This window comes from Myotis daubentonii, chromosome X (genome assembly GCF_963259705.1).
Source record: "Myotis daubentonii chromosome X, mMyoDau2.1, whole genome shotgun sequence".
Lineage (NCBI taxonomy): Eukaryota > Metazoa > Chordata > Mammalia > Chiroptera > Vespertilionidae > Myotis > Myotis daubentonii.
The window spans coordinates 118,273,196-118,301,073 of NC_081861.1; the positions used below are offsets into that span (position 1 = coordinate 118,273,196).

At 38.4% G+C, this 27,878-nt stretch overlaps 1 protein-coding gene and 2 non-coding genes across 3 annotated transcripts; 2 read left to right on the forward strand and 1 right to left on the reverse strand.

The window, feature by feature from the left end:
- Window positions 1-419: 419 nt before the first annotated feature.
- Window positions 420-525, forward strand: LOC132225354 (U6 spliceosomal RNA). Its single transcript, XR_009450875.1, has one exon. It is a non-coding gene; the product is annotated as a U6 spliceosomal RNA (small nuclear RNA).
- Window positions 526-10,452: 9,927 nt separating this feature from the next.
- Window positions 10,453-27,018, forward strand: TASL (TLR adaptor interacting with endolysosomal SLC15A4). The gene is made up of 2 exons (XM_059679120.1): window positions 10,453-10,664; window positions 23,303-27,018. Exon 2 carries the CDS (start codon window positions 23,304-23,306, stop codon window positions 24,195-24,197), a length of 894 nt encoding a protein of 297 aa, XP_059535103.1. The 5' UTR covers window positions 10,453-10,664; window position 23,303; the 3' UTR covers window positions 24,198-27,018.
- LOC132225312 (U6 spliceosomal RNA) lies at window positions 13,946-14,052 on the reverse strand. The gene has a single exon (XR_009450838.1). It is a non-coding gene; the product is annotated as a U6 spliceosomal RNA (small nuclear RNA).
- Window positions 27,019-27,878: the final 860 nt, after the last annotated feature.

Here is a 27,878-nt window from a genome sequence, read left to right on the forward strand (position 1 = left end):
TTTATAATGTCTGGCCTCCATTTTGCTCCTTTCCTATTGTTAGATATAAGGTGAGTCCCCCAAACCAGGGGCCCTGGTAGAACACAAAGGATACTCAGGAGCCAGACAGCAAGGCAAATATGTGTACTCCTGCAGGAGGGTGTGCACGCACATTGTCTGGGAACACACACACTGAGCTGGCAATCCGCCGGGCTTTTTATTCCTTACGCATAGCATCTGTCTCTCACAGTCTTTCTTGATTGGCTCATTTAAAGGGAGGGGTTGACCTTTGCCATTTCAAAATGGCAGCCCCCAGGGGAGCTGCAAGTCATGCAGGCCAAATTGGTGGCTGCCTAAACTCCCTTCTTTGACAGAAAAGATGACTTGTTTTACCTCACACTATTAATAGCAATATGCACAACACCTAAAAACTGTTATTTGTGCTGCTTCACCAGCACAAATACTAAAATTAGAATGGTATGGAGAAGATCAGCATGGCCCCTGAGCAAGAATGACACACAAATTCATGAAGCATTCCATATTTAAAAAACAAAACAAAATACAAAAACCCCAAACAAACATAAAAACTGTTATTTATCTTTTTTCATGTACAGGGATAAGCGAAAGTAGGTTTACAGTTGTGAGTACACCAGAGTTTATTCTTGTATTATTATCAATTACTGTATTATAACTGTAGACCTACTTTTGCCTATACCTGTATATGTCCAATTCCTACCATTATACTACTAATAGAGGCCCGATGCATGAAATTTGTGTGTGAGTAGGGTCCCTAGGCCTGGCCAGCGATCAGGCCAATCTGTGCGGTGATTGGGGTGGCCCTGTTAGCACCTGCCTTGGCCAGCCTAGCACTGCTTGCTCACCAACCCCACCCCCGGCTGCCAGTCGACAGCTGGCTCCTCCCCGCAATCGCCCGGGCAAAGCAATTGAGGGGTGGTTGGGGGATGGCCTGCTTGCCAGCCAGCCCCACCCCCTGCTGCTGCCATTGGTCGCCTCCCTCTACAGGGCGACCAGCTGGGCAATTGGCTGGCCTGGGGCCTGTGGGCTGCAGGCAGCTCTTGTATTGAGTGTCTGCCCCTTGGTGGTCAGTGCATGTCAAAGTGACTGGTCATTTCAAGAATCGTTCCACCTTTTGGTCATTTTGCATATTAGGTTTTTATTATATAGGATTGATTTCCAAAGGGTAGAAACTCTTCCTCATCTCTCAAAGTGCTCTGTACAAGATCTTGTATATTATACATAGAAAACAGTGCTGTAGATTTTCTTTTTCTTCTTCTTATTTATTTATTTATCTATTTATTTATTTATTCTTTATTGATTAAGGTATTACATATGTGTCCTTATCCTCCCATTGGCCCCCCCACCCGCCCAATCATGCCCTCACTCTCACTCCCTGTTGTCTGCATCCATTGATTATGCTTATATGCATGCATACAAGTCCCTTGGTTGATCTCTCCCCCTTACTCCCACTTTTTTTTTTATTAAAAAAACAACCACACCTGAGTCCAAATCCCTGGCACTTACTCGCTGTGCAACCTTGGGCAAAAGAATGAACTTTTCTGGAAGCCAAACTTTCCTTATTTAACAAAACCGTACTTTCTAGGGTTACTTTGAATTAAATGACATAAATGAAACATTCTAGTCAGTACTACACACAAAGTAGGTATGCTCTATATAAAAACTTTTGCTATGATTAAAGCCTCATGTTAAGATAAAAAATACAGGTACCTTAAGACCTGGCTGCTCAAAGTGTGGTCCTAATCAGATGCACGCATTGTCATCCCTGGGAGACTGCTGAAAAACTAGAATGTCAGGCCCCACCCCGGACCTATTGAATGCGGATTTTAACAAGATTCCCAGGTGACTCATATGCATGTCAAAATTTGAGAAACACTGCCTTAAAAGACAAAGTAAAGCCAAGAGATCTGTAAATTGATTTGACATGATATCTTGGCAATTAAGCACACATATCCAATGGATTAGATCCTCATCTAGTCTCCGTATTTGATGGGAATTTCTGATAAGGAGACCTCAAAATAAAGTTTGCATCATTATATGCATCATAGTAATTCCTCCAGGGGAATTGATAGAAAATACTTCTTTAAACTTCAAAACCAATGAATCGATTTCTACTAAATGTGAATACAGAGGGACTTGTAGGTTTAAAACTTATCTTGAAAAGTGTTGTTTGTTTTTTTTTCACTAGCTTCAACATTTTTCTTTTCATTGTTAGGAGTTAAAGAGCAAGGAAAGAGTTATAAAGAATAGAAATTATTTTGTTGTTGCAAATGGTACTTGCAAATAGAAGTTGCTTAAACACAACTAGCTCTTGAATCTATAATACAATGTATACATCGTTTGACATTTACTTTAATGGGACAGGAACCAAAGGAGGATTTGATGTGGCCAGGAGGAGATAGTGGTGAAAAATTTCTATCCCAGGAGCTTCTCCACAAAGGGAGGAAATCTGGAGATTTGAGGGCTCAACAGCGCTATTTTCACTTCCCTGTTGATTTGTGAAATAATGTTATTTGGGCTTAAGTTTTAGTTTCTTCTCCATATGTCTCATGAGTCCCTGGTTACTTTTATAAACATGAGTCAGTACAAAGGCATGATAAAAATAGAATCAAGGGGGGGGACTAAGAAGAAACATTCCAAAGAGAATGTCAATTTTTAAAAATCTGCAACTTTCTCTGGAGTGGTAGAAACTTCTTGGCTTTGGAGTATGTAATTCTTCCTTCAGAAATCTACCCAAATTGCACAATCTGGTGGAATTAGAGCTAATTTTTCTCAGCCCATTTACCTTTGGGCTAAGATCTAAGAGCTAGCTGTTTGATTGGCTCTCATGAAGGATCCTATGAACTTCTAACCACTGCTTGGTGACAAACTAAAGTTTTCGTTAATAGCATGAGTGTAGAGCAGTATTTATTTATTTATTATTTTTTTAACACATTTTTATTGTTTTCAGAGAGGAAGGGAGAGGGAGAGAGAGATAGAAACATCAATGATGAGAGAGAATCATCGACCGGCTGCCCCTGAACACCCACCACTGGGGATCGAGCCTGCAACCTGGGTATGTGCCCTTGACCGGAATCGAACCTGAGACCCTTCAGTCTGCAGGTTGACGCTCTATCCACTGAACAAAACCAGCTAGGGCTGTAGAGCAGTGTTTAAACTGCTTGGGGCTTTTGCCTTCCAAAGCCATGGTCCTAAATTAATCAGGCTGGAGAGGAAGATGAATTTGGGGAGCCCACTACCACTTTTGGATTTGAAGTTTTACTATGTTCATTCTTTGTGTGATAGCTCAGATTATCTAAAAATGCAGAAACAACTAAGGAGAAGGGAATCCCTCTGATATCAAAATCCAATTTTACCCTATTAACTAATATATCCTTTTCACTTAATTCAGTCTTTTAGAGAGGCACAAATAAGAAGAGATACTAAGAGATCCAACTTTGTCTTCCTTCTTTTACAAGTCTGAAAGGAAGACAAAAGAAAGGATAATGAGATAGACAGCTTTTGGGTAGAAACTGATGCATGAAAATTGAGAGTCCCCACAGATTTGGTTGTGTCTTTGGCCTCCTGGTCTTAACAAAATAAATATTTGCAGAGTTCGTACAAATATTCATTTGTGTGAAATGCAAAGAATAGGTAAACAACATCAGGAAATTCTCAGTTGCTCAACTAAGGAAAAGAACAAGTATTTTTTTCTCTTCCAAGACTAATTTATGATAGAGGAAGTAAAGCATTATCTTGACTTGAGGAGGAAGTGTCTCTGCTCCTAAAACCTGAACATCAGATTAAGGGGAGAGGTAACTGGTTAACAGAGAAAATATGAAAACTAGGAAAGAGGAGCAGAAGTGTGTAAAAATGGGCAAAAAGAAGCAAGAACTTGTACCAAAACTCTGTCAAGAGTTTCCAGGGTAATTTATTTTGGAGTTAATAATAAAGATTTGTATTTTGATGTCAGGGATTTTTGCTAGATTATGAAGTCAGAGAATGTCAAGTAATAGCAAAGACTGACAATTAGAGAACAGAAACCAAAATAGTTCATGGGACTGTCAATTCCTCAAGTATTCAGGTACTTGCCTTGCTACCTCTGATTAATGCCAACTATAGGGTAATAGCCAATAAGGATGAGTTATTCTATACACTATACACTGCCTTAAAATGAAACATATGGGATTAAATTCAATTTGCCCCCTTAATTTATATCATATTTCAATTTTGAATGATTTTTCAATGAACAAAATTTCAAAATGCTTCAGAAACATTATGAATGCAGTAATCATATTATTTGATGCTGAAATGAAAATCCCTGAGGTGGAAAATGGGAGTTATTCAAGAGCAAACAGTATATATTACAATCAATTATATTCTAAGTAACAAAATTTCTAGTGTGCAGCAAGCCATTACAGCTTCATAGGAAATCAGAATGTTGTAGTTAATAAAGCAATTATAATCTGTCATCCTGTCCTCAAGATAAGCAGTACTGCCCTGGAGCTTACCTTATGGATTTCTTTGGTGTAAATTAGACCTACTGAAGTATAACCAAGAATTTTAAATGTCATATTAATTTTACTCTCTGGAATATGTAATATGTTCCTAAATTCCTATATGTTCAAGTTAATTTTTATAGAATACCAACTAAAATTAATCTTCTGCAGAGGAAATGCATTAAAACTTCATATATAATTTCTGTAATTGTGTCTGCAGGAAATATAAAAATGACTAAGATAAACTGAAAAATGAATATGGGTAAATGGAGTTGTGCCTTTAAAGATGTTATGTTATACAGTACTTTGAAAGAGTTTATTTTTATACAATTATGACTGCTATATGGGCATTAGGGCTTTTACTTTGCTCACTTTTCCTAGAGGTACAGATCAAATTCAGTTATAAACTACTCTGATCTGTTGAGTCAACTTGGCAGGTATTAGCGACTAATTGTTTGCAGAGATCAGGGATAAGGTGAAAACAGAGATTTCAACATACTAATCTTGGGCAATGCTATAAAGATAAGTAAGCATGTGAATTTTGGGATCAAAGATTAATTTTTTTAAAGAAATTATGTGAGCTTATATATGCATAGCAGTCAAATATCCACTAATGAGAATCTGGAGATAATAGGAGAGAGATGCCAATACTGGAGGTACCGATTCACAGGTGATCTATAGAAGATAATGGAACATATGGCAAATGATGGGTTTACTATTCAGCTACGAGGGGGAAAAAGCAAGAATTTCAGTTCTAGGAATAGAAAGCTGATAGGGGTCCATTTAAAAAGCATAGAAATGCCCTAGCTGGTTTGGCTCAGTGGATAGAGCGTCAGCCTGTGGACTGAAGGGTCCCAGGTTCGAATCTGACCAAGGGCACATGCCTGGGTTGCGGGCTCAATCCCCAGTAAGAGGACCTGCTGGAGGCAGCCAATCAATGATTCTCATCATTGATGTTTCTCTTTCTCCCCCCTTCTCCCTTTCTCTCTGAAATCAATAAAGACATATATTTTTTTAAAAAATACAAAGCATAGAAAGGAGAAAGTGGGGAGGCAGGAGATTAACTAGCAGTGTACAATGACACAAAATCCACTGGGTGGTAGTAGGAACACCTTCCTAAAGGAAGGGCTATATCAACAAAGAACTGGGTAAATACAGTATTACTAGACCATCCATGCATTACATGTCTATGTAGTTGTTAAAAAAAGGATGAGGTCAATCTGCATGTAATAACATTGGAATATTTTTACTTTTTATTTTGTGTGTTGCTGTTGTTTTTATTAATCCTCAGACAAGGACATTTTCCCATTGATTTTTAGAGAGAGTGGAAGGGAGTGGGAGAGGCACACAGAGAGAAACATGGATATGAGAGAGACACACCCACATCAATTGATTGCCTCTCGCATGTGCCCCAACTGGAGCCAAGGATCGAGCCTACAACTGAGGTACATGCCCCTGACCAGAATCAAACCAGGGACCCTTCAGTCCTCGGGCTGATGCCCTATCCACTGAGCCAAACCAGCTAGGGATGAATTTTTTTTTAAATTTAATTTATTGGGGTGATATCTATATATATAAAAGCCTAAGTGACCAAATGACTGAACACGCACACTGACCACCACGGGATAGATGCTCAATGCTGGAGCTGCCTGCTAGTGGTCAGTGCACCCCCACAGTCAACCTCCCATAGCTGGCCAACCTTCTGCAGTCCCTCCCCCTGGAGATCAACCCCAATTACCGGCCAGGCCGAGGGATCCCACCTGTGCACGAATTCGTGCACTGGGCCGCTAGTTGGTTAATAAAATTATATAGGTTTCAGGTGTAAAATTCTATTATACATCATCTGTATAATGTATTGTGTGTTTATTACCCAAAGTCAAGTTTCTTGTAGCACCATTTATCCCCCCTTTACTCTCCTCTACCTCCTTCCACCCCCCTCTCCCTCTGGTAATCACCATACTGTTGTCTGTCTATGACTGTGTTTTTTTCTTTAATCTCTTCACCTTTTTCACCCAGCTTCCCAAACCCTCCTCCCCTCTAATAGCCTAACATTGAAAAATTTATACAAAAAAGATAAAGGATAAAATATCATAATTAGTATCCTAACATTTGTATACAAAATAAGAGATATACTCTTTGGATTGACACACAAGAAGCTGACAATTGTAATTGCTGCTGGGGAGGGGACCTGAGAGCTGGAGATCAGATAGGAGGAGAGGTTTAATTTTCAATGCATACCTTTTTGTACCATTTACACTTTTTACCTGTATACAATTAAAAAAAATGAACTACTAAAAAAGAGAAGAGATTAGTGAACAGGATCAAATACTGTATTTTTCAGAAAGTAGGTCCAGTTGAGTCATTTGATATTGAGAGAAAAAACTATATTGTAAGTGGCTGGAGAGCATACTTCAAAAAGACAAAGAATTTGTCCTGAAATAGTTGAGATTTGATGGAATAAATCTCTGAACTGATCAGTTGTGTGTATTCACATATATGCATGTACATATATATTTAACATATACATATATACCTTTCTCTAGTTATAGGAAAGGCAATAATGGATCTTATCTGGAACTGGCAATTGGCAAGTAGGATGTGACAGAAAGAGAAACTGTTGAGGAATTTGAGAGTGCTGCTAAGAACACTTGACAGTGAGTAGAGGGTACACAGGGTGGAGACAATAAGATGAGAATTGGGGATAAGCTAAGAATTGATGACATCATAATAGAAATAGCATGAAGAAATTTTGACATGAGGGAAGGAAACCATCAACAAAGTGAAAAAGACAACCTACTGAATAGTAGAACATATTCACCAATGATACACCTGATAAAGGATTAATATCCAGATTAACCAAAGAATTTATATGCATATATGCATAACCCATGGACAGACAATAGTGCAGTGAAAGCCTGGAAAGTGGAAGGAATCCAGGTGGAAGTGGTCAATGGGCGGAAAAAGGGACATCTCTAATACTTTCATAATAAAGAAAAAAAGAGAAAAAAAGGAGCTATACAACTTAACACCAAAAAGCCAAACAATCTGATTAAAAAATGAGGAAAGGGCCTGAATAGATATTTCTCCAAAGAGGACATACACATTAGTAGACAACATGAAAATATGCTTAACATCACTAATCATCAGAGCAAATTAAAATTACAATGAGATATCACCTTGCACCTGTCAGAATGACTATCATCAATAAAATGACAAACAAAAGTGTTGGCGAGGATGTGGAAAAGGGGAACTTTCGTGCACTGTTGGTGGGAATGCAAATTGGTGCAGCCACTATGGAGAATAGTATGGAGGTTCCTCAAAAAATTAAAAATAGAATTATCATATGACCCAGCAATCCCACTTCTGGGTATTTATCCGAAGAAATCCAAAACACTAATTTAAAAAGATATATCCACCCCATTGGTCATTGCAGCATTATTTACAATAGCCAAGATATGGAATCAACCCAAGTGACCATCAATAGACTAGTGAATAAAAAAGTAATGGTACATATATAGAATGGAATATTATTCAGCTATAAAAAAGAATGAAATCTTACCATTTGCAACAACATGGATGGCCCTAGAGCAGTGATGGCGAACCCTTTGAGCTCGGCGTGTCAGCATTTTGAAAAACCCTAACTTAACTCTGGTGCCGTGTCACATATAGAATTTTTTTGATATTTGCAACCATAGTAAAACAAAGACTTATATTTTTGATATTTATTTTATATATTTAAATGCCATTTAACAAAGAGAAATCAACCAAAAAAAATGAGTTTGCGTGTCACCTCTGACACGCGTGTCACAGGTTCGCCATCACTGACCTAGAGGGTATTATGCTAAGTGTAATGTCAGACATAGGAAGACAAATAACATATGATTTTACTTATATGTGGAAATTAAAAAGTGATATAAATGAACATACAATACAGAAACAAACTCATAGATGAAGAGAACAAACTGATGGTTGCCCGATAGGAGGGAGCTTGGGGGCTGGGAAAAGAAGTGAAAGGATTACAAAGTACAAGATGGTACTTACAAACGAGTCATGGGGATGTAAAGTACAACATAGTAATATAGTCAATAATCTATAATAATAAAAGTGTGATATGCTAACTAGACCAGATGGACGGCCAAATGACCTTCTGGATGACATTCCGGATGATCTTCCAGACGAAGCCGGGGCTGCAAGGCCGAGGCAAGCCACAGCAGCTGTGAGTGCCGAGCCCCTATATAATAAAAGGCTAATACGAAAACTGTCCCCACCAGCAAGAGTTCGATCGACCGGGAGTTAGATGTGTGCTGACCACCAGGGGGCGGCATGAAACATGACTGGTGCCAGTGACATGGCACTGGCAGCGGGCAGCAGTGGAGGCACTGCCAGCGCCAATGGGCCCTGACGAGAGCAGGACTGTGGCAGGATGGTGGAGCAGGTGATTAGGCAGCACCAGGCCAAGTGGGTGCAAGTGAGGGCCCTGATCACCCTGCCAGTTGCTCCACAGATGGTGACCAGCAGCAGTGGCAGGGGGCAGGGCCAGCGAGTGGGCAGTGCCAGGCCAAAGCAGGTGCCAGTGGGGACCACAATCACCCTCCAGTCACCCCACAGATTGGCCCTGATTGCTAGCCAGGCCTAGGGACCCTACCTGTGCACAAATTTCTTGCACTGGGCCTCTAGTATTGTAATAACTATGTATGGTGCCAGGTAGACTTATTAGGGGAATCACTTCCTAAGTTATATAAAAGTAGAACCATTATGCTGTACACTGAAACTAATATAATGTTGAATGTCAACTGTAATTTTAAAATAAAAAGAGGATAAATATGACTTAAAATATTAGTTTTTAAGTCAAAATTTCAAAAGGTATAGGGTAAAAAGCAAGATTCATTCTCAAAAGGCAATTGCTTATTTTTAGTTTTCTGTATATCTGTAGAAACATTCTATGTATAAACAAATGCCTTTAAAAATAAAAATTGGACTATATTATGTTCTTACTAAAGAATGTATTTTGGATATTTCCTCTTATTATTAGACATTAAACTACCTCACTCTAACAACTGCATAGTATTTTACAATAAGGATATTCTCTCATTTGTTTAGCCAATATCCTGTTTGTGAATTTCCCTCCACTTGTTTACGTTCTTTTTTAAAATAAAATTTTTATTGATCTCAGAGAGGAAGGGAGAAACATCAATGTTGAGAGAGAATCATTGATCAGCTGCCTTCTGCATGCCCCCTATTGGGGATTGAGCCCACAACCCGGGCATGTGCCTTTGACTGGAATTGAACCTGGGACCCTTCAGTTCGCAAGCCAATGCTCTATCCATTGAGCCAAACCAGCTAGGGCTTGTTTACGTTCTTAATCAATGCTGCTACAAATATATTTTCACATGTCTGTGCACAGGTGCAAATATATCACATGGATAAATTTATAGAAATGAAATTGTTGGGTAAAAGGATATGAATATTAAAACAAAAACTTTGACGGAGACTGGGAAATTGCCCTAAACATGTTTACAGTCTCACCAATAGTATATGAGAGTGCCTGTTTATACAAAACCTTGCCACTAAGTGTTTCACTGATTTTTTTTTTTTACTTTTGTTAATTTGAGAGAGAAAATGGTTTTAACTTGCATTTTTTAAAACTATGAGTACAGTTAAGAAATAATACTTCTTAAAAATGACAATTAGTGATCAAATTGAGAACTTTCTAAATTGTATCCGACTTTGGGTCTCTTTTGGGAGAGAGGCCCCAGAGAATTTAGTTATAAGAGTAAATGTACATTGATCGGGCTCTTATATAATGTGGAGTGATAAACTATTTTAACAAGAGACAGTTTCATAGATAGGTTTCATTTTTTGAAAAAGGGGAAGAAACACCATTCTGTGGCTCGGTTTGGGTTTGTCAGTTATTACCTCCCCCTCCTTTCTGGGACTTCCCACTGTTCTTTAGAACAAATCAGACGAGCAAAAACAACTCTTTTTCCATTGGATCAGTCATAAAAAAAAGTGGAAATGCAATGAGCAGCTTAGTTGCTTGGTTTTTAGCAGCGAAAGGAATACTCACCAAAGGCTTGTGAACATTTCTGGATAAAGCACTGGCTGGCTTATTCATCTTCGTATGGTCAATCGTGTTTCTGCAGGACCAAAGGAGCAGATTGGTTAGTGAAGGTAAGAAAATTAGGCAACAGGCTCTGTAACTGCTAACCTTTTCTGCCATTTCTCTTCTCATACTTAGTTTGTTTAATATCAGAACTCAGATCCAATCTTATGACATGTAAAATGCTTTTCTAGTTTACCGACTCAGAGGTGAGTGGGAGTTTAAATAAACATTCAATAACGAGGAATTGAATTAAGTGTTAAGTCAAACACTTCCTTCTCTTATCTCCTCATGTTCACATTTCGGGCATTGCTAAAATATGCCCCCCCCGCCCCCCACTCAACTGACTGGTCTGATCAAATATTTGTTGTGTAATTTATTCAGTCCTCATTCACTAATTCCTACACAGGTTTAACTTCTGTGTTTTTAAAAGAAGGCCAACTGTACTTTCATAAAAGTAAAAAAAAAAAGATTTAAAAGGCTGAAAAAGTTTTGCAGAGAGAGCACAACTCTTGAATTGTTACGGTGACGTAATTTTAGAGAGGAATACAATCAGTCACATACATTCCAATTGGATTTGACTCTGTTATTCGTTGTGAGCTTGTGATAAGTGTTTTCTGTGTAGCAGGACATATTCAAAGTGAATGTGATCTACAGTGATGATGCCTTTATTTTATTTATTTATTTATTTCTGTTTTTTTAAAATATATATATATATATATTTAAATATATTTTATTGATTTTTTACAGAGAGGAAGGGAGAGGGATAGAGAGTTAGAAACATCGATCAGCTGCCTCCTACACACTCTCCACTGGGTATGTGCCCGCAACTAAGGTACATGCCCTTGACCGGAATTGAACCTGGGACCCTTCAGTCCCCAGGCCAACTCTCTATCCACTGAGCCAAACCAGCCAGGGCTTAAAATATATTTTTATTGTTAATAGTATTACATATATCTCCCATATCCCCCCTTCTCCCCTCCTCCCAGCCCCTATTCGCCCAGGTCTTCACTACCCTATTGCTCATGCCCAAGGGCTATGCATATAAGTATATAAGTTCCTTGGTTTATCTCTTCTCGTCCCACCAACCCCATATCCAGGTACGAGGTACGTCAGTCTGTTCCATGCCTCCCAACTTCAGGTCTTATTTTGTTGGTCAATTCATTTTGTTCACTAGATTCCACAAATAAATGAGATCATGTGATATTTGTCTTTCTCAGGTTGAGTGACGATGCTTTTAGAATTGCTATCTGGGTGATTGGTTGGTATTAAATACAGTGCTTGTACAGGTGGGCTTTTGTTTGGATTATTTTTATACTTGATCTTAGCAAAAAAACCGAGAAGCAATTGTTTGAATTATCTTTAGACCTAGTCAAACATTCTTTTTCTTGTGCACATCTATCTGTGCTTGAATATAGACCTGGTTTGGCCAGTATATTCATATGGATATTTTCAGAACATTGCTTGCAAAGGACAGTGTAAGAACCTTGCATTTCTGAACTTGAGAAGTTTCTTGAAGGAGTAGAGATATTTAAAATTCGTGTAAATATTCATATTACAATGGTAATTTGGCAGATATACAAAGGTAGTGCACTAACTCTAATAACACTTTGATGCAATGTTTTCAATAGTTATTTCAAGTTACTGAACCATTTCTAATCACATACCTAATGATTATCTTAGATATATGATATTGTCCCTCTATGCTCTTCTCAAACATGATAGAATGTAAATTTATCTTCAGTATTTGTTAACCCTCCCCCAAATTTTGGTGTGCAAAGTTTCAAACCTATATAAAAATGGAAAGGATAGTACAATGAACACCCCTATTTCTATCATGTAGATTAAGTAGTTGTAGCTATTTGCCACATTTATGTTCTCTCTCTCTCTCTCTTTCTCTCTCTCTCTCTCTCTCTCTCTCTCTCTATATATATATATATATATATATATATATACATATATATATATATATATATATAGACACACACACATATTCACAGCTTTCTTCCTGAACTGTTTGAAAGTATATTGTTGCCTTTAGGGCACATGATACCTTCAAATTCTTGAGCAATATATCTCCTACAAAAGGGCAGACTTCTACATAATTATAATGCAAAGGAAATTTAACATAAATAGAATCTTGTTATAGAATGTAATTAATATTCAAATTTCTCCAATTTTCCACATGTTCTTTAAAGAGTTTTTAAATCTAGGATCCAATGAAATACCTTACAATACATTTGGTTCAAATGCCTACAGTTAAGCAAATGTTAACATTAATTGACATAATTGATAATATCATAAACAATGATTAACACCAAAGAAATTTAACACCAGTCAATACTATTATGGTCACTTTTCTAAATTTTTTAGCCCTTTCATTTGGTTTCAAAATATTTAAAAAATATTTTTAAAGGATGAACATAAGCTTTAATTTTTCTATCTGTGAGATGTAAAGACAGAATTAAAAAAAATCCAAACTATGAAAGAAATATATTTACTAATATTTCTGCACCAAAATTTGCATTTTCTGAAATAAGAAAATTCACATATCCAGATATAGTAGTTGTTACCTTTGGTCATAAGGACCTAAAAATTTATTTATTAACATTATCAACATTATTGGTGATGCTAATATGGAAAACAGAGGACTTTTGACCTATTACCTTAGCCTTCAAATTAGACTTTCAGACATTAATTTGTTAAGTAAGAATCACTTCACATTTGATAGAAGAATAGATAGTCACAAAGTATATGTTTTGTGAGGAGAATTGAAATATGGATAAGTGATACTTTAGACAAATGATACTGTCAACAAATACCACAAAAGATGAAATAATAGGGATATAAGACAAGGCATATGATTAAGTGAATGGTTTTTTTCAGCTCTAAACAATATGAACTTTCAAAGATAAGAGTAAGGAAATGGCAGGTGTGTGTGTGTGTGTGTGTGTGTGTGTGTGTGTGTGTGTTTTATATACAGGGAGGTCCTTCCTAAAGAAACCCTTTGTTTTGGGTAAAGTTCTTATATCGTTTACTAAAAAAAACCCAAAAAAACAAAACAAAACAAAAAACAAAAAAACCCCATGTAATACAGATTTGGTTACAGTATTATAACTAGATAATGAACAAAATAATATTCAAGTTTTCCAATGACAGCCTTTCAGTGGTTTATCTGCAATGCCCCCAAATAAAAAAGGTCTTAAAAACATGGGTTGGAATGATAGAATCTAGCATTTAGATTACAAGGGAAATAGGGAATTGGAGAGATGAAATAGAGTATTTTGAGAATGGGGAGTATTAAAAGACAACATCCCTGATACATCACTACACATAGTCTTTATTTTTTCTTAAAAATATGGAACACTTCACGAATTTGCATGTCATCCTTGCACAGGGGCCATGCTAATCTTCTCTGTATCATTCCAATTTTAGTATATGTGCTGCCGAAGCGAGCACTACTACACATAATCTTAACAAGACAGTTTGCTTCACCCCCAAATTTGAGACAAAAGAATAAATTTGCTTACCTGATTGAAAAGTTAATAATAATAATAATGTGTTGAAGAATGTCAGTGGAAACAGTTAATCTCAAACATAGCTGATGAGAGAATAAATTGGCCCAAGTTACTTGAAAGGCAATTTGCAATAATAGCTAGGATCTAATAATTCGGCTTTTCCAAAGTGGGCGGGCCTAAGGAAGCATTCATGGAAGCATGCGCACTGGTTACACATAATGAAAAAGCAAGAAAAACCCCAATGTCCACTATGAAAAATGATTTTCTAACGTAAGCTGTGCCTATAGATGTATGATTTTGTAACTTAAAGGCAGATCTATATAAGCAGACATGCTGACAGATGGGACCCAAATTGCACCCCAACTAGTTAGGCCCAAGACTTTCTATGGAACAGCAGATGCTGTCTTCCTGTCTTCAGTTCCATAAAACTACATCCTGTGATGTGGGAGGCAGCCCCATCCCACTGCCTCTATTATTGTGCAGCTGTGGTCTTTTGTGCACCCTTTCTCAACCCAGCCTCTCAGATGACTTAGTTTGCATGCATGTAAATTGTTCTTCCAGGGACAGGATCTGTGCTGCTGCTTATCGCCTCCAACTCCCCCACTTGCTACGGATCCCCAATCTGCCTGCTTTCCTTTTGCTATTGCCAGTTACTCCTTCATTCAGAGGACTGTCCCAATGACTTATTTCATTGTTTAGAGTAGCAGATGATTTTGCTAAAGTTTCACGCAATCCTAATAAATACAGGACTTGGCAAAAGTATGTTGACAGTTGTTCATATGAAAAAAGACATGCAGGTAATACTGATTACAATAGCTTTATTAACTCAAAATAATATCACAGTGGCACAGTGCACTTAGGTACAATCTTGTAAGGGCTCAAGTTGCTGGCCTTCATTATGTTCACACTGTTGTAGTCTACTTGCTATACTCAAGCACACTTTGGCACATTTATTGTCATCAATTTCTTGACATGCTTCACTTATGCAGTGAATCATATCATCCACCATATGCGGCTTTTGTGAGAAGACTTTATTTTTGACAACTCTCCAAAGAAGTCCACTGGGGTGAGGTCTGGTGATCACGGTGGCCATGCCACTGGCCCTCATTGACCTATCCACTTGTTGGGTAATTGTTCATTAGGAAACTCACCCACTGTTTCTACACAGTGTGGAGGAACTTCGCCTTGTTGAAAGAAGAAGTCATCAATATCATGCTGTCTCTGTGATTGTGGTAAACACTGGCCCTCATGCTGAGATTCAGGTTGTGTGTGATAGTTGTATGGAAAAAATAGGTCCAAGTACCCCTTTACACGAAACACCCACCCAAACTGTAGTCCCTGGCTGACTCAACGGTCCCTCTCTCATTACATGGGGATTTTCTCCTGAATAGTAGATACAGTTGTGTCAATTTCCAGCATCTGAAAGTTTTAAAAGGTGCTTCAGCGAACCACACAATTTTACCTGTCATGACATGGCCTTGTCTTCATTCACAACCACTTCGCAGAATTGTAAACTGCAATCCAGATCATCTCCTAATAACCCATGAGGCAATCTCGGCCGACACATTTCCAAACCGAAACATTGCATTAGGTGACTCAAAGATCTATGGGAAATGCCTAACTCAATAGAAGCTGTTTGTTTTATTATTATTTTTTTGGGGGGGGGAGTGCTCTTTGTAAATGCCTGACTCACTAACATTTTATTTTCCTGGTTGTAATACTGTCCAGTTGACCACTTTTTGGAACGGGTTTCATCAAATTTATCGCATATTCTGTAAATTGTTTGTCTACTTAGTGAAGGTACCAAATCGTTCAGCCCATTTTTATCGAACCTTTTCGGCATTCTCTGTCTTCCAGTACTGTTTAAGTATCCACTTTCATTGGTTAAATTGTCAGCCATCATTATCTAAAAGATAAACCATAAGTAAAAATACAGAATAATAATAATAAGACATACAAATCAATAATATGATAATTAATAAATAAATAATAAAAATAAACTGTTTTGAGTCTTCACAACTGTAGACCTACTTTTGCCCACCCCTGTATATTGGGGTAAGGGAGAGAAGAACCAAGAATCTCTTTCTAATTGAAGGACATGGATTCTGCATGAATGGCTAGGGGCTCTAAAATGCTGATATAGGAGATGAGACTTGAAGGATATGGGTAGTAGGACAGGGGATAGATAGGGAACCAGGGCTCTCAGGACAGAAGAAAAAATCCACAAATACCTGGGATGGGCACAGAGTGTGGGAGAAACTGGGAGAAGTTTCTGGGTCCTGTGGGGCAAAGGGAGAGATGAGATTGGGAAGGCAGATAAGGACCAGACATCATGAGGACCTAACCTGGATGGACTTTATTCTGGAAGTGATTGGGAGCTGTTAATATTTAAACAAGGCACCTGTAATATTAAATTACTCTGCTTGTAACATTAAGGGTGAGATGATGCCAGACTATAGCAGTGGAAATGGTTAAGGAAAGTATTCAAATACCAGAGGTTAGCCTGGCCTATGTGGCTCAGTGGTTGAGTGTCGACCTAGGAACCCGGAGGTCACAGTTTGATTCCCAGTCAGGGCACATGCCTGGGTTGTGGGCTCCATCCCCAGTAGGCAGCATGTAGAAGGCAGCTGATCAATGATTCTCTCTTATTGTTGATGTTTTCTATCTCTCTCCCTCTCCCTTCCTCTCTGAAATAAAAAAACCTAAAAAACACACCAGGCTGCATCTGCTTTTTGCCTTAGGTCCAGGGTAGGGAAGCCATGGCCTATGGGCCAAATTGGCTCTCTGCTTGTTTTTGTAAATAAAGTTTTATTGGAACACAGCTACACCCATTTGTTTATGTATCATTTATGGTGGCTTTCTTGCTATGATGGCAGAGTAGTTATAACAGAGACCTAAAATATTAAATACTTGGCCCTTTATTTAATAAGGTTGCTGATCCCTAACTTAGGTTTTTCCAAGGGTTCCCTCTTATGAAAGTCTTCCCTCTTTAGATTTTCTCTTGAAATCTATGCTTGTGTTGCTTGGGTGTAAATTAAAAGTGTGTTTATGTGCAGAAGTTATAACAACAGTTTTCTGAGAAACTATGTATATGCTAGTGTAGAAGGAGGAATTTATATTGCAGTTTCTTCTGAAGCCAAGTAAATGGTTTAACAAAGTGCTGTACTTCAGCACATATTTCTAAGTTGTGAATTTGCACATCAGGTTAATTTTGGTATTCCCCTGTCTGGTAATGATTAAAGTAGGCTAAATTTGCCTAGAACATTTCATCTGCAAATGTCCTTGGGTTTCTTTTCCTTTACACTTAACAAGTCATGGAGAATTCTAAATATATTTAGACATTTTATATATATTCCAAATATACATATATAGCTTCTCTATGATGAAAAACAAAAAGTCAAGTGATAAAATATCTTTGAACAATTGAAGTGATCCATTGGGTCAAGTTTTAGTGTATCAGATGAAATGAAGTCTAATAATGTTAACATTTTCTTGAAATATATATTTTGTAATACCTTTGAAGAGACTGATTGATATTATAAGAATTTCACAGATAATCACTGAAATGTACTAAGAAAAATGCCAACAATTAATAAAAATAAACCCAAATAACTTTCTCTACTTTTCTATCTTTAGATTTTAGAATGTCATGGTGTCCAACACTTTTCATTCTAACGGTACACGAAAGAGTTTTAATTAAGATTAAATTAGTTAACATCTGTATAATTTTTGTTTATGAGTTTCATCCAATATTCTTCGCACAGCTTTAGAACAAACTTTGAAAAGCTGCTTTAGCATACTATCTGCTGCCCTCTGCTGCTAACATTTCAGAAATGAATTTCGATTCTGAGTAATGCTCACCTAACCCTCTTTCTCTTCTCCTAATAAGTCATAAACTCCTGCAATATTAAGTTTGAGGGGAATCTATAGATATTTTATTTTTTTATTGATTTTTTACAGAGAGGAAGGGAGAGGGATAGAGAGTCAGAAACATCGATGAGAGAGAAACATCGATCAACTGCCTCCTGCAAACCCTCTACTGGGGATGTGCCTGCAACCAAGGTACATGCCCTTGACCAGAATCGAACCTGGGACCCTTCAGTCCGCAGGCCAACGCTCTATCCACTGAGTCAAACCGGTTAGGGCAATCTATAGATACTTTAATACCACAGGTGAGAATTTAATTTATAGATGAGAACTTGAGTCTCTGAGATGTTAAGCAACAAGTGAGTGTGGCTCTATTTTCTGACTACCAGTACTTAAATGCCTGGTGACTGTGGATACATTACTTAATTTTGACATCTATAAAATGGATATAATAATAGTACCTACATCTTACAGTCTTCATGGGAATCCATTGATTTATTACATAAAAAGCACTTAGGCACAGCCGGTATGGCTCAGTGGTTGAGCATCGGCCCATGAACCAGAAAGTCACAGTTTGACTCCTGGTCAGGACACATGCCTGGGTTTTGGGCTTGATCCCCAGTAGGGGGTGGATAGGAGGCAGCCAATCAATGATTCTCTCTCATCATTGGTTGTTTCTATCCCTCTCCCCACTTCCATTCCTCTCTCTGAAATAAAAAAACAACAACAACACACTTTTTTTTTTAAAAAAAAAAAACACACACCCTATGTTCATAGCAGCATAATTTACAATAGCTAAGATTTGGAATCAGCCTAAGTGCCCATCAGCAGATGAGTGGATTAAAAAACTGTGGTACATCTACACAATGGAATACTATGCTGCAGTAAAAAGGAAGGAACTCCTACCATTTGCAACAGCAGGGATGGATCTGGAGAGCATTACGCTAAGTGAAATAAGTCAGTCAGAGAAAGATAAATATCACACAGTCTCACTCATTTGTGGATTATAATGAACAACATAAACTCATAAACAAAAACAGATCCAAAGATAGAGAAGCCTTGATCAGACCATCAAACCTCAGAGGGAACATAGGGGAGGGTGGGGGTAAGGGGGAGAGATCAACCAAAGGACTTATATGCATACATATAAGCCTAACCAATGGACACAGACACTAGGGGGGTGAGGGCATGAACGGAAATGGGGTGGGGGGGCAATGGAGGGATAAGGACACATATGTAATACCTTAATCAATAAAAAAATAAAACCCACTTAGGATCGTATCAGGGTTGTAGCTAGTATTAATGTTAGCTATTTTATAAACTTGTCCCTAACTAGACTAAAACCACAGCTAGTGACAAGGTTAGAACTAGAATTCTGGTCCCTTAACTACTAGTTCAATAATTTTCTTTTTCCATAGTGAGTCTCAATACATTACTAAATTTTACCGTGAATGTGAATTTTTTAAAATATATTTTATTGATTTTTTACAGAGAGGAGGGGAGAGGGATAGAGAGTTAGAAACATCACTTGCATTTTTAAAAAATATATTTTATTGATTTTTTACAGGGAGGAAGGGAGAGGGATAGAGAGTCAGAAATATCGATGAGAGAAACATCAATCAGCTGCCTCCTGCACACCCCCCACTGGGGATGTGCCCGCAACCAAGGTACATGCCCTTCACCGGAATTGAACCTGGGACCTTTCAGTTCTCAGGCCGACACTCTATCCACTGAGCCAAACCAGTTAGGGCATGAATGTGAATTTTTAAAATGTTACCTGTTTAACACATTTGAAGCTCTTGTAGTCTTTATAAAGCTACATGATACCGCAGCTCTTGCTGTCACTCATTCCTCCTTGTACTGTTCAAGGCAGGCTCCCTACAGCAATTATTACAAACACTCACAGGCTCTGCAAGCCTCCAAGATGAAGAAGTCCTACTGCCACATTTGAGAGCTGATTTTACTGTTGACTTTAAGTAACCTTTCTAATGAGCTCCCTGCCTAAATCTCCAACGCATAATTAGACATTTGCACTCAGAGTGTGTACCTCATGTCAGACTCAGGAGAAACTAAACTAAACCCAACAGCTCCCTTTCTAGCTCCTTCTCCTGATCTCCCCATTTTGGTTAATGCTGGTGCCATTTGCCAGCATGCGCAGACTCAAAGTTACTTTTGGCTTGTCCCCTTCTTTCATGCACTTTTTTTGTTGTTAATCCTCACTCAATTAGGGAGAGTGGAAGAGAGAGGGAAAGACAGAGAGAAACATTGATGTGAGAGAAACACATCGATTGGCTGCCTCCTGCACGAGCCTCCTGTAGGGCCCAGGTTGGGGAGAAGCCTGCAACTGGGGTATGTGCCATTGGCTGGGATGGTCCACAGGCAGATGCTCTATCCACTGAGCCACACTGGCCAGGGTTCTCTCATTGTAAGCAAGAAGGTCTTGTAAGATTCAGCCTTTTTAGGTCTCCTAAGTCCTTAACCTTCGGACTCCTGCTTTCTAGTTCTAAAATGTAATTGCTTTTGTCTCTTCTATTCTCCCTCTTTTTTTGTGGATTGTAACTTTAAAAAATTACTTACTGTTGTTCTAATGGAGTTTAGGGGGTGGGAAATACATGCATATGCTTAAGCAGCTATTTTTCCTGAAAATCTTTGCTTTTCTCTAACTCAATTTGATCTCGTTTTTGAGCTCAGCTTACATTCTCCTGAGTAATCACTGTCAATCAGGTTAGCCTCAGTCACTTCAGGGCTCCATCCTCCTTGGGTTTGCCTCTAAGTTCCTTCTTGCTTACACAGAGCCATAGGGTCAGTTGGGGACATGGGAGTGGGGGGTATCTCTGGTTGTCATGATGTAGTCACACTGGCATCCATGGTAATTTCTCATCCTCCACTTGGCCCCTGTGCAGGAGGCAGCCCATTAAAGACTCTCTCTCATCATTGATGTTTCTCTCTCTCTCTCTCTCTCTCTCCCTCTCCCTTCCTCTCTGAAATCAATTAATATATATATATAAATATATATATATATAAATATATATATATAAATATATATATATATAAATATATATATATATAATTAAATGGCTTTTGAGATACCATAACCTGAGCTTTAATATTAAAGCTCAGGTTATGGTATCTCAAAAGCCATTTCTCTAAAACTATGGTTTCTTCTGAGAGTTTCTGAGGCCCGTTTAGAAACTCAAAAGCTGAAAGTTGCACTTCTGCTCTGGTTTTCTACAATGATGTTCTGAGGCCTTGAAAGGGGAAGGCCTTAGCTGCAGCCTTGGTGGGGTGGAGGGGGAGGGTTGGGAAATAACTGCTTCACTATAAAGCCTTTTTATTGTAAACTTTTTTGCTCTGTTAATTATCTTCTCATGTACTAATATATAAAGATTTGCCTTTTCACCTGGGTGTTCAGTTTGTCGAGGGCAGAACCACACTTAGAAATTTTTTTTTTTTAGGAAAGAGAAACATTTCCTTTATCCTTGTAACTGTGTCCAGCATACAAGGACTACTTCATGGATTTGTTGAAGACCTTTAATTTTATATCATTATGGTACACGACTACACCTGGAATATAAACATTTAAATAATTGATAAATTTGCTGAATATATCTTGGAATAGTTCCAAAAAGAGAATATAAACATTGAAAATATTACTCTTATACAATTAAAATAATTATATTAATCACTAGAGACCTGATGCATGAAATTCATGCAAGAGTAGGCCTTCCTTCCCCTGGCTGCCAGCACTGGCTTTCCTCTGGCCTTCAGCAGGCACTGGGGACCAGGGCTTCCCTCGCAGCCCCAGCTTCATCCAGAAGGACGGAAGGACGTCCAGTCTAATTAGCATATTATGCTTTTATTATTATAGATATTTGTAATATTTACTTTATACAATTAAAATTACTTGGGAAATAACTGCATGAATATAAAAGAGATACTAATATTTAAAAAAGGACCTTTATGTATGGTTAAAATAATCCTTTTCTAATTTGACTTTTCAGTTCAGCTTCATGTTGACAGGTCTGTTTCGGAAGCCTAGCTTTCAAGTACAAAGAGGATCAGTTTTCCTTGTTGTCTATTGCCCAGCGCCAAGAATGTCAGTGTGTTCCTTTTTTAGAAAACGCAGCTGCTGCTTTCTAGCCTATTCTAGCCACTCCAGACTCAGCTGACAACTGCTGGGGGTGGGGAGGGGAGGCGGTTGTAGCAAAAGCCCATGGTCAGGAAATCTCTTTGGTAACTAGGGTAGAGGTAAACACGTCAGTTGAGTGCAGAGACATTTCCAGGACTTATTGTGAGAAGTACGTGGGATAGAGCAAGGAACTTGTCCTGAGCTGCAAAGGTTGGTGAGGCTTCCTGGTCCTTCATGATGGGTTGATAGTGAATTAATTTCATACCATGCATTGTGCTAGTTTTGAGGAATAAAATCCAAAGATGGGTAAAATATTGCTCTATTTTCAGTAGAATTTGCCTCGTTGTTTTTCTCATAACCCACTGGGTATGTTGTTTTCCCAGTTTGCAGCTTCTCAGTCACTCTCCATTTCCTCTGGGGCAGGAGGCAAGTGCCTTTGCTTGACTCATAAGGCCCTTCATGACCTAATTCTGGCCTATTTTCCCAGGCCCTTCTGCTTATGCTCAGCATCTTGGTGTATAGTGAATAGACCACAACACCATATTCTCTTATAACTCTGTGCCTATGGCTGGAACTCTTAGTCTTTACAATTTAGATGAAATGTCATCTTCTCTGTGACATATTTGTAACTTCTTTCCCTTATCCACAGGTGGTGTTAGGGGCTCCTCTTCTTCACTTCCTTTGTGCCTATCATGATTTGAACGCTCTATGATATAATATTGGAATTGTTTACATCTAGTTTATCTTTTCCCATATACATTTTATATATAGTTTTATTAATTTTAGAGAGGAAGGGAGAAGGAGAGAGAGAGAGATAGAAACATCATTGATGAGAGAGAATCATTGATTGGCTGCTTCCTACACACCCCACACTAAAGATGGAGCCCCCAACTTTGGCATGTGCCCTGACCAGGAATCAAACCATGACCTCCTGATTCATAGTTTGACTCTCAACCACTGAGCCAAGCTGGGCGGGCCCATAGTGGAAATTTCTTGAAGGATGGAACTGTGTCCTATTTATCTTTCTATCTCCAGCACATGCCATTGTCTTGGTACAAAGCAGGCACAAAATTAGTGATGGCTTGGTGAATGAATGAAATGACTATTTCCTTTACTTTTTTGATACATCAACTGTCAATTTAAAAAACATCCAGTCTTCATTTTCCTCATTGTTATTCACCAACTCTCTTTCCAGAATGCTGTCAGAAGGGTACCTCAGTGGACTTGCCTACCGGAATGACATCCCCTGGAGTTGTGCGTCTTATAATGAGAACGTGGCTGAGGAAAAGGAAGAAGAGACTAACTCTGCTGCTCTTTGCTATTCCTCTGTGGATGAAACACAAGTCGGAAGTCTCTACCTGAGCTGCAAATCCTCCAGCAAGTTCATTTCTTCAGTGCATACAAGAGAGAGTCAACACAGTAGAAATCAGAGAATCACAGTGCTACAGACAAATCCCAATCCTGTGTTTGAAAGCCCAAACGTGGCTGCAGTTGAAATATGTAGACACCCCAGCAGAGAGACCTTCTTGGTTCCACCTTCCTGTAAAAGTATTTGCAAGAATTACAATGACTTACACATTGCAGGGGGCCAGGTGATGGCTGTTAATTCAGTGACCACAGATTTTCTCTGCGAGAGTAGTTTTGAGTACGGCCCTTTGCTGAAATCATCTGAGATTCCTTTGCCAATGGAGGATTCCATTTCTACTCCGCCCAGTGACTTTCCCCAAAAACCTATCCAGCGGCATTCATCCTACTGGAGAATAACCAGCATCAAGGAGAAAAACAGCTTGCAAATGCAGAAGCCTATTTCTAATGCTGTGCTGAATGAGTATCTGGAACAGAAGGTGGTGGAGTTATATAAACAGTACATTATGGACACCGTGTTTCATGACAGTTCCCCTACCCAGATTCTGGCATCTGAACTTATCATGACAAGTGTGGACCAAATTAGCCTCCAAGTGTCGAGAGAGAAGAATCTGGAGACCTCAAAAGCCAGGGATATAGTCATTAACCGCCTATTACAGTTGGTGTCCACTGAAATCAGTACTCCTAGTCTCCATATTTCACAGTATAGCAATGTGAATCCATAATGGAGAGGATGTTTCCATTCCTCTTTGTTACTCTCACAGCTAAAACAACACTTCATTCAGTTATTCTGAGAATGTGGAGGAGGGGTTTGGGAAGGAGTCAAGAGCTAGAGAAGTAAACATTGGCTGGAGGTCAGGTGTGCATTAAGAGGAAATCTCATAATATTACACATGAGGAAGGAATGTGGGAAGAGGGGCTATAAAGAGTGCTTTCAAAGCCAGGGTTGTATAGCAACAAAGCAAAAAAGAAAAATGATAAAAAAAGCAAAGGTAGGATTCATTTCAAGGAGTACAGAAATCGAAAAAGAAGACATGCCAAAGAAGAACACACATCATGGCAAAAGTAAAAGGCCAAAAGTTTCAGAGTAAAGAGTTAAGAATGTTTGTTACTCACAAAGTCCCCCAAGTTGTTTTTTCTTGAGGGAAATAAACTGTAGAAGGCTGCTATATTTGGGTAGAGAGACAGGTTCAAACAGTTTCAAAATATGTTTTTTCTCTCTTTTCTATTCTGTATCAGTAGATCACTTAAAATTATGTTCTCTATAAACATGAAAACAGTAGCAAATTGCAATTGTGTTTTTATTATCAAATGGAATGGTTACTTAGATATAGCCACACAACAGCCACTCAAATCTCCTAATTCTGTTTTCTAGTGGAGATGAAATTTCCTAAATGGAAAATATCACATAGTGAATATTAAACTATTTTGATTTTGCTATGTATGATTTTCTTGGTGATACACAGTTAGGAATCTTATTTTTTCTCATATTCTTCTCTTCTTTTTCTCCATGCTCTCTCGACTCTTCTGGAACCAGGAAGGGGTCTTATGTATCCTAAAGACAAGGTTGCAAAGTCTAGGGTCTGATGATATCAAATTATGTAAATTCATGTACCAAAATGGTGGCTTTGTGAGTGCTGCCCTGCTCTACCTCCTTCCTCTAGATCAGGGATTGGCAAACTGTGGTCATTGCTCAACTCTAGCCTGACACCTGTTTTTTTTTTTTTTTAGATGTAATTGACACATAACATTATATTAGCTTCAGGTGTACAACATGATTTAAGATTTGTATATATTACAAAATGATCACCACAGTAAATCTAGTTACATCATTTTTAAGCTCCCATGAGCTAAGACATTTTTAAACCATGTAAAAAATGAAAAAAAAATCAAAATAATATTTTGTGACATGAATAAATTGTGATATTCAAATTCAGTGCCCATAAACAAGGCTGTATTCGAATACAGCCACACCCATTCAGTTATGTATTGTCTATGGCTGCTTTCACCCTAGGATGGCAGAGCTGAATAAACGTGACAGAGAACAGATGGCCCACCAAAACCCTAAAACACTATCGGCCTTTTACAGAAGAAGTTTGCCCAAACTGCACCACAGCAGTGCCTTGCCCATATAATGCTTGCTTTGCTTAATTCAGCTTCTCTGGGGGAAGCTAACTCTGAGATGGAGACTGGTGAACAAGTTTATTTGGGGGTGTTGGGAACAACCTCTGTGATGGAGTGAGGAAAGCAGAAGAGGTTTCCACAGAGGCCTCAGGCCACCTGAGAGGGCTCTGGAGTTGGGTGGGCCTTCAAAATAGATCCAAGGCTTTTGGTTCTTCAGCTTGACAGGAAGGGAACGTAACCTTAGCTGAGGCAATTCAGTGGAGGGCAAAATTCCCAAAGTGGGAATCCAGTGTGAGCCTTCAGCAGTCAAACTCTGGTAGCTGCTGGGGGAATGAGTTCCTCATCCAGAAGGAGGGATCTGTGGAGAAAAACAGCATCCTCTACATTTCTCAGTATTTGTATCTGTAGAGTGAATGATTTTTTTTTTAAACAACATATGATATTGTATAAGGAAACCGGTTAAATAATTATTCAGAAATGTTAATCACTGTTTAAAATATATCATAATAATAGCTGCTATGTATTAATTACCTGCTATGTATTAATTACTTACTATGTGTCTGGCACCAGGTAAAGAATTTTGTATGGATTATCTATATAATTCTCAAAAGAACCTTATGAGAGAAAGTTCCTATTTTTTTTTTTTAAACAGAGGAGCCAGCTTGGCTCAGGGAAGTTAAGTAATTTGTCCAGAGGCACACATTTAGGGGTGGAACTTGTGGAACTGGATTTAAATCTTGTTCCATTTAACTTGAAAATCCTGGTTCTTAACCACTATCACCTCCTCTCGTGTTGACCACTATGTTTGCCTCATTAAATACTGGTTTTCTACTCCAAGGGAAAAGAACTCAATCTCTTTACCATTCTGTTACTTCATGTTTTCTTTATAGTGTTTTGCTTGATAATGTTTATTTGCATATCTCCCCCCTCCAGAATATAAGCTTTGATTTATTCATTTGTTTCTCCATGTCCCAAACAACACTTGCACATAGTAGACACCCAATCAATATATGTCAAATGAATAAATAAGTTTTGGTTGTGAGGGGTCCTGCATCTGGTGGTCAAAGCAAAATGCTATAATATGAAAAGCAGAAAATTTTGACTAGAAAAATGTACTATTGAGAGTTCCTCCTCAAGGAGAAAATTGACTGAATAAATGAGCTTAATTTCTTATAGCAAGTTAGTAAATAGTATTAATAAAATGCATTATAATAAAATATTATCGTGGATATTTTTCCTTTTGCTTACTTACTAAGAAATAATTGGTTACAAAGTAGAGACATACCTCAGAGATATTGCAGGTTCAATCCCAGACCATCACAATAAAGTAAATTATAATCTTTTGGTTGGTGGAGGGTCTTGCCTTCAATTTGTAAAAAATATATCTGTAAAGCACAATAAAGTGAAATTCGATAAAATGAGGTGTGCCTGTACACTGGCTCATTTTTTCAATGAGCATTTATTTGCTGCTGTGGTTTTATTAAGAGGGGAGTTGGAACACTGTGTACTAAACATATGTAGAGAAGACACACCTGTGTGTGCATACATACACAGAGGAACAGGCCCTGCTCTCTGCAAGCTTACTATATTGTTGGAGAGACCTAGTAAATAACTAGGGAACTAGTACCAAAGCCACTTAATAAGCAAGAAATTGGCAAAGTGGTGCAAACAGGAATACAATTATCAGTGATTGCAACTCAAGTGTGATAAGTGCTGACAAGGAGACATGTTAGGACAGTGGTTCTCAACTAGAACCACTGGCCTAGCCCTAGAACACCTCTCCCATCCATCTGCCTAGATCCAACCTTGTTCTGCAAGAGTAATTAGACCCACCTGGCCGGTGTGGCTCAGGCTGAGCATTCACCAAGAACCGAGGTCCCCAGTTCGATTTCGGGTCAGGGCACATGCCCAACTTTCGTGCTCAATCCCCAGTGGGGGGCGTGTAGGAGGCAGCTGATCGATGATGTTTCTCTCATCAATGTTTCTATCTTTCTATTCCTCTCCCTTTCTCTTTCTCTAAAAATCAATAAAAACATGTTTAAAAAGAAAAAGAGAAAAAATATCACAACATCTCTATCCTCCCAATCCAAGATAAAAAGAAAAAGAAGGAAAAAAAAGAGTAATTAGACCCATCACTTCCCCTTGAAATCTTTACCTACACTAGGCTCTTCCACTTTCCAGTGCCTCCTAACACAGTGGTCCTCAACCTTGGCTGCACATTAGAATCACCTGGGAATCTTTTTAAAATCCTGATTTCTGGGCCTCATCCTCTGGAAATTCTG

Coding starts and splice junctions, on each gene's coding strand:
- TASL (XM_059679120.1), top strand. CDS start 23,304: ATGCTGTCAGAAGGGTACCTCAGTGGACTTGCCTACCGGAATGACATC.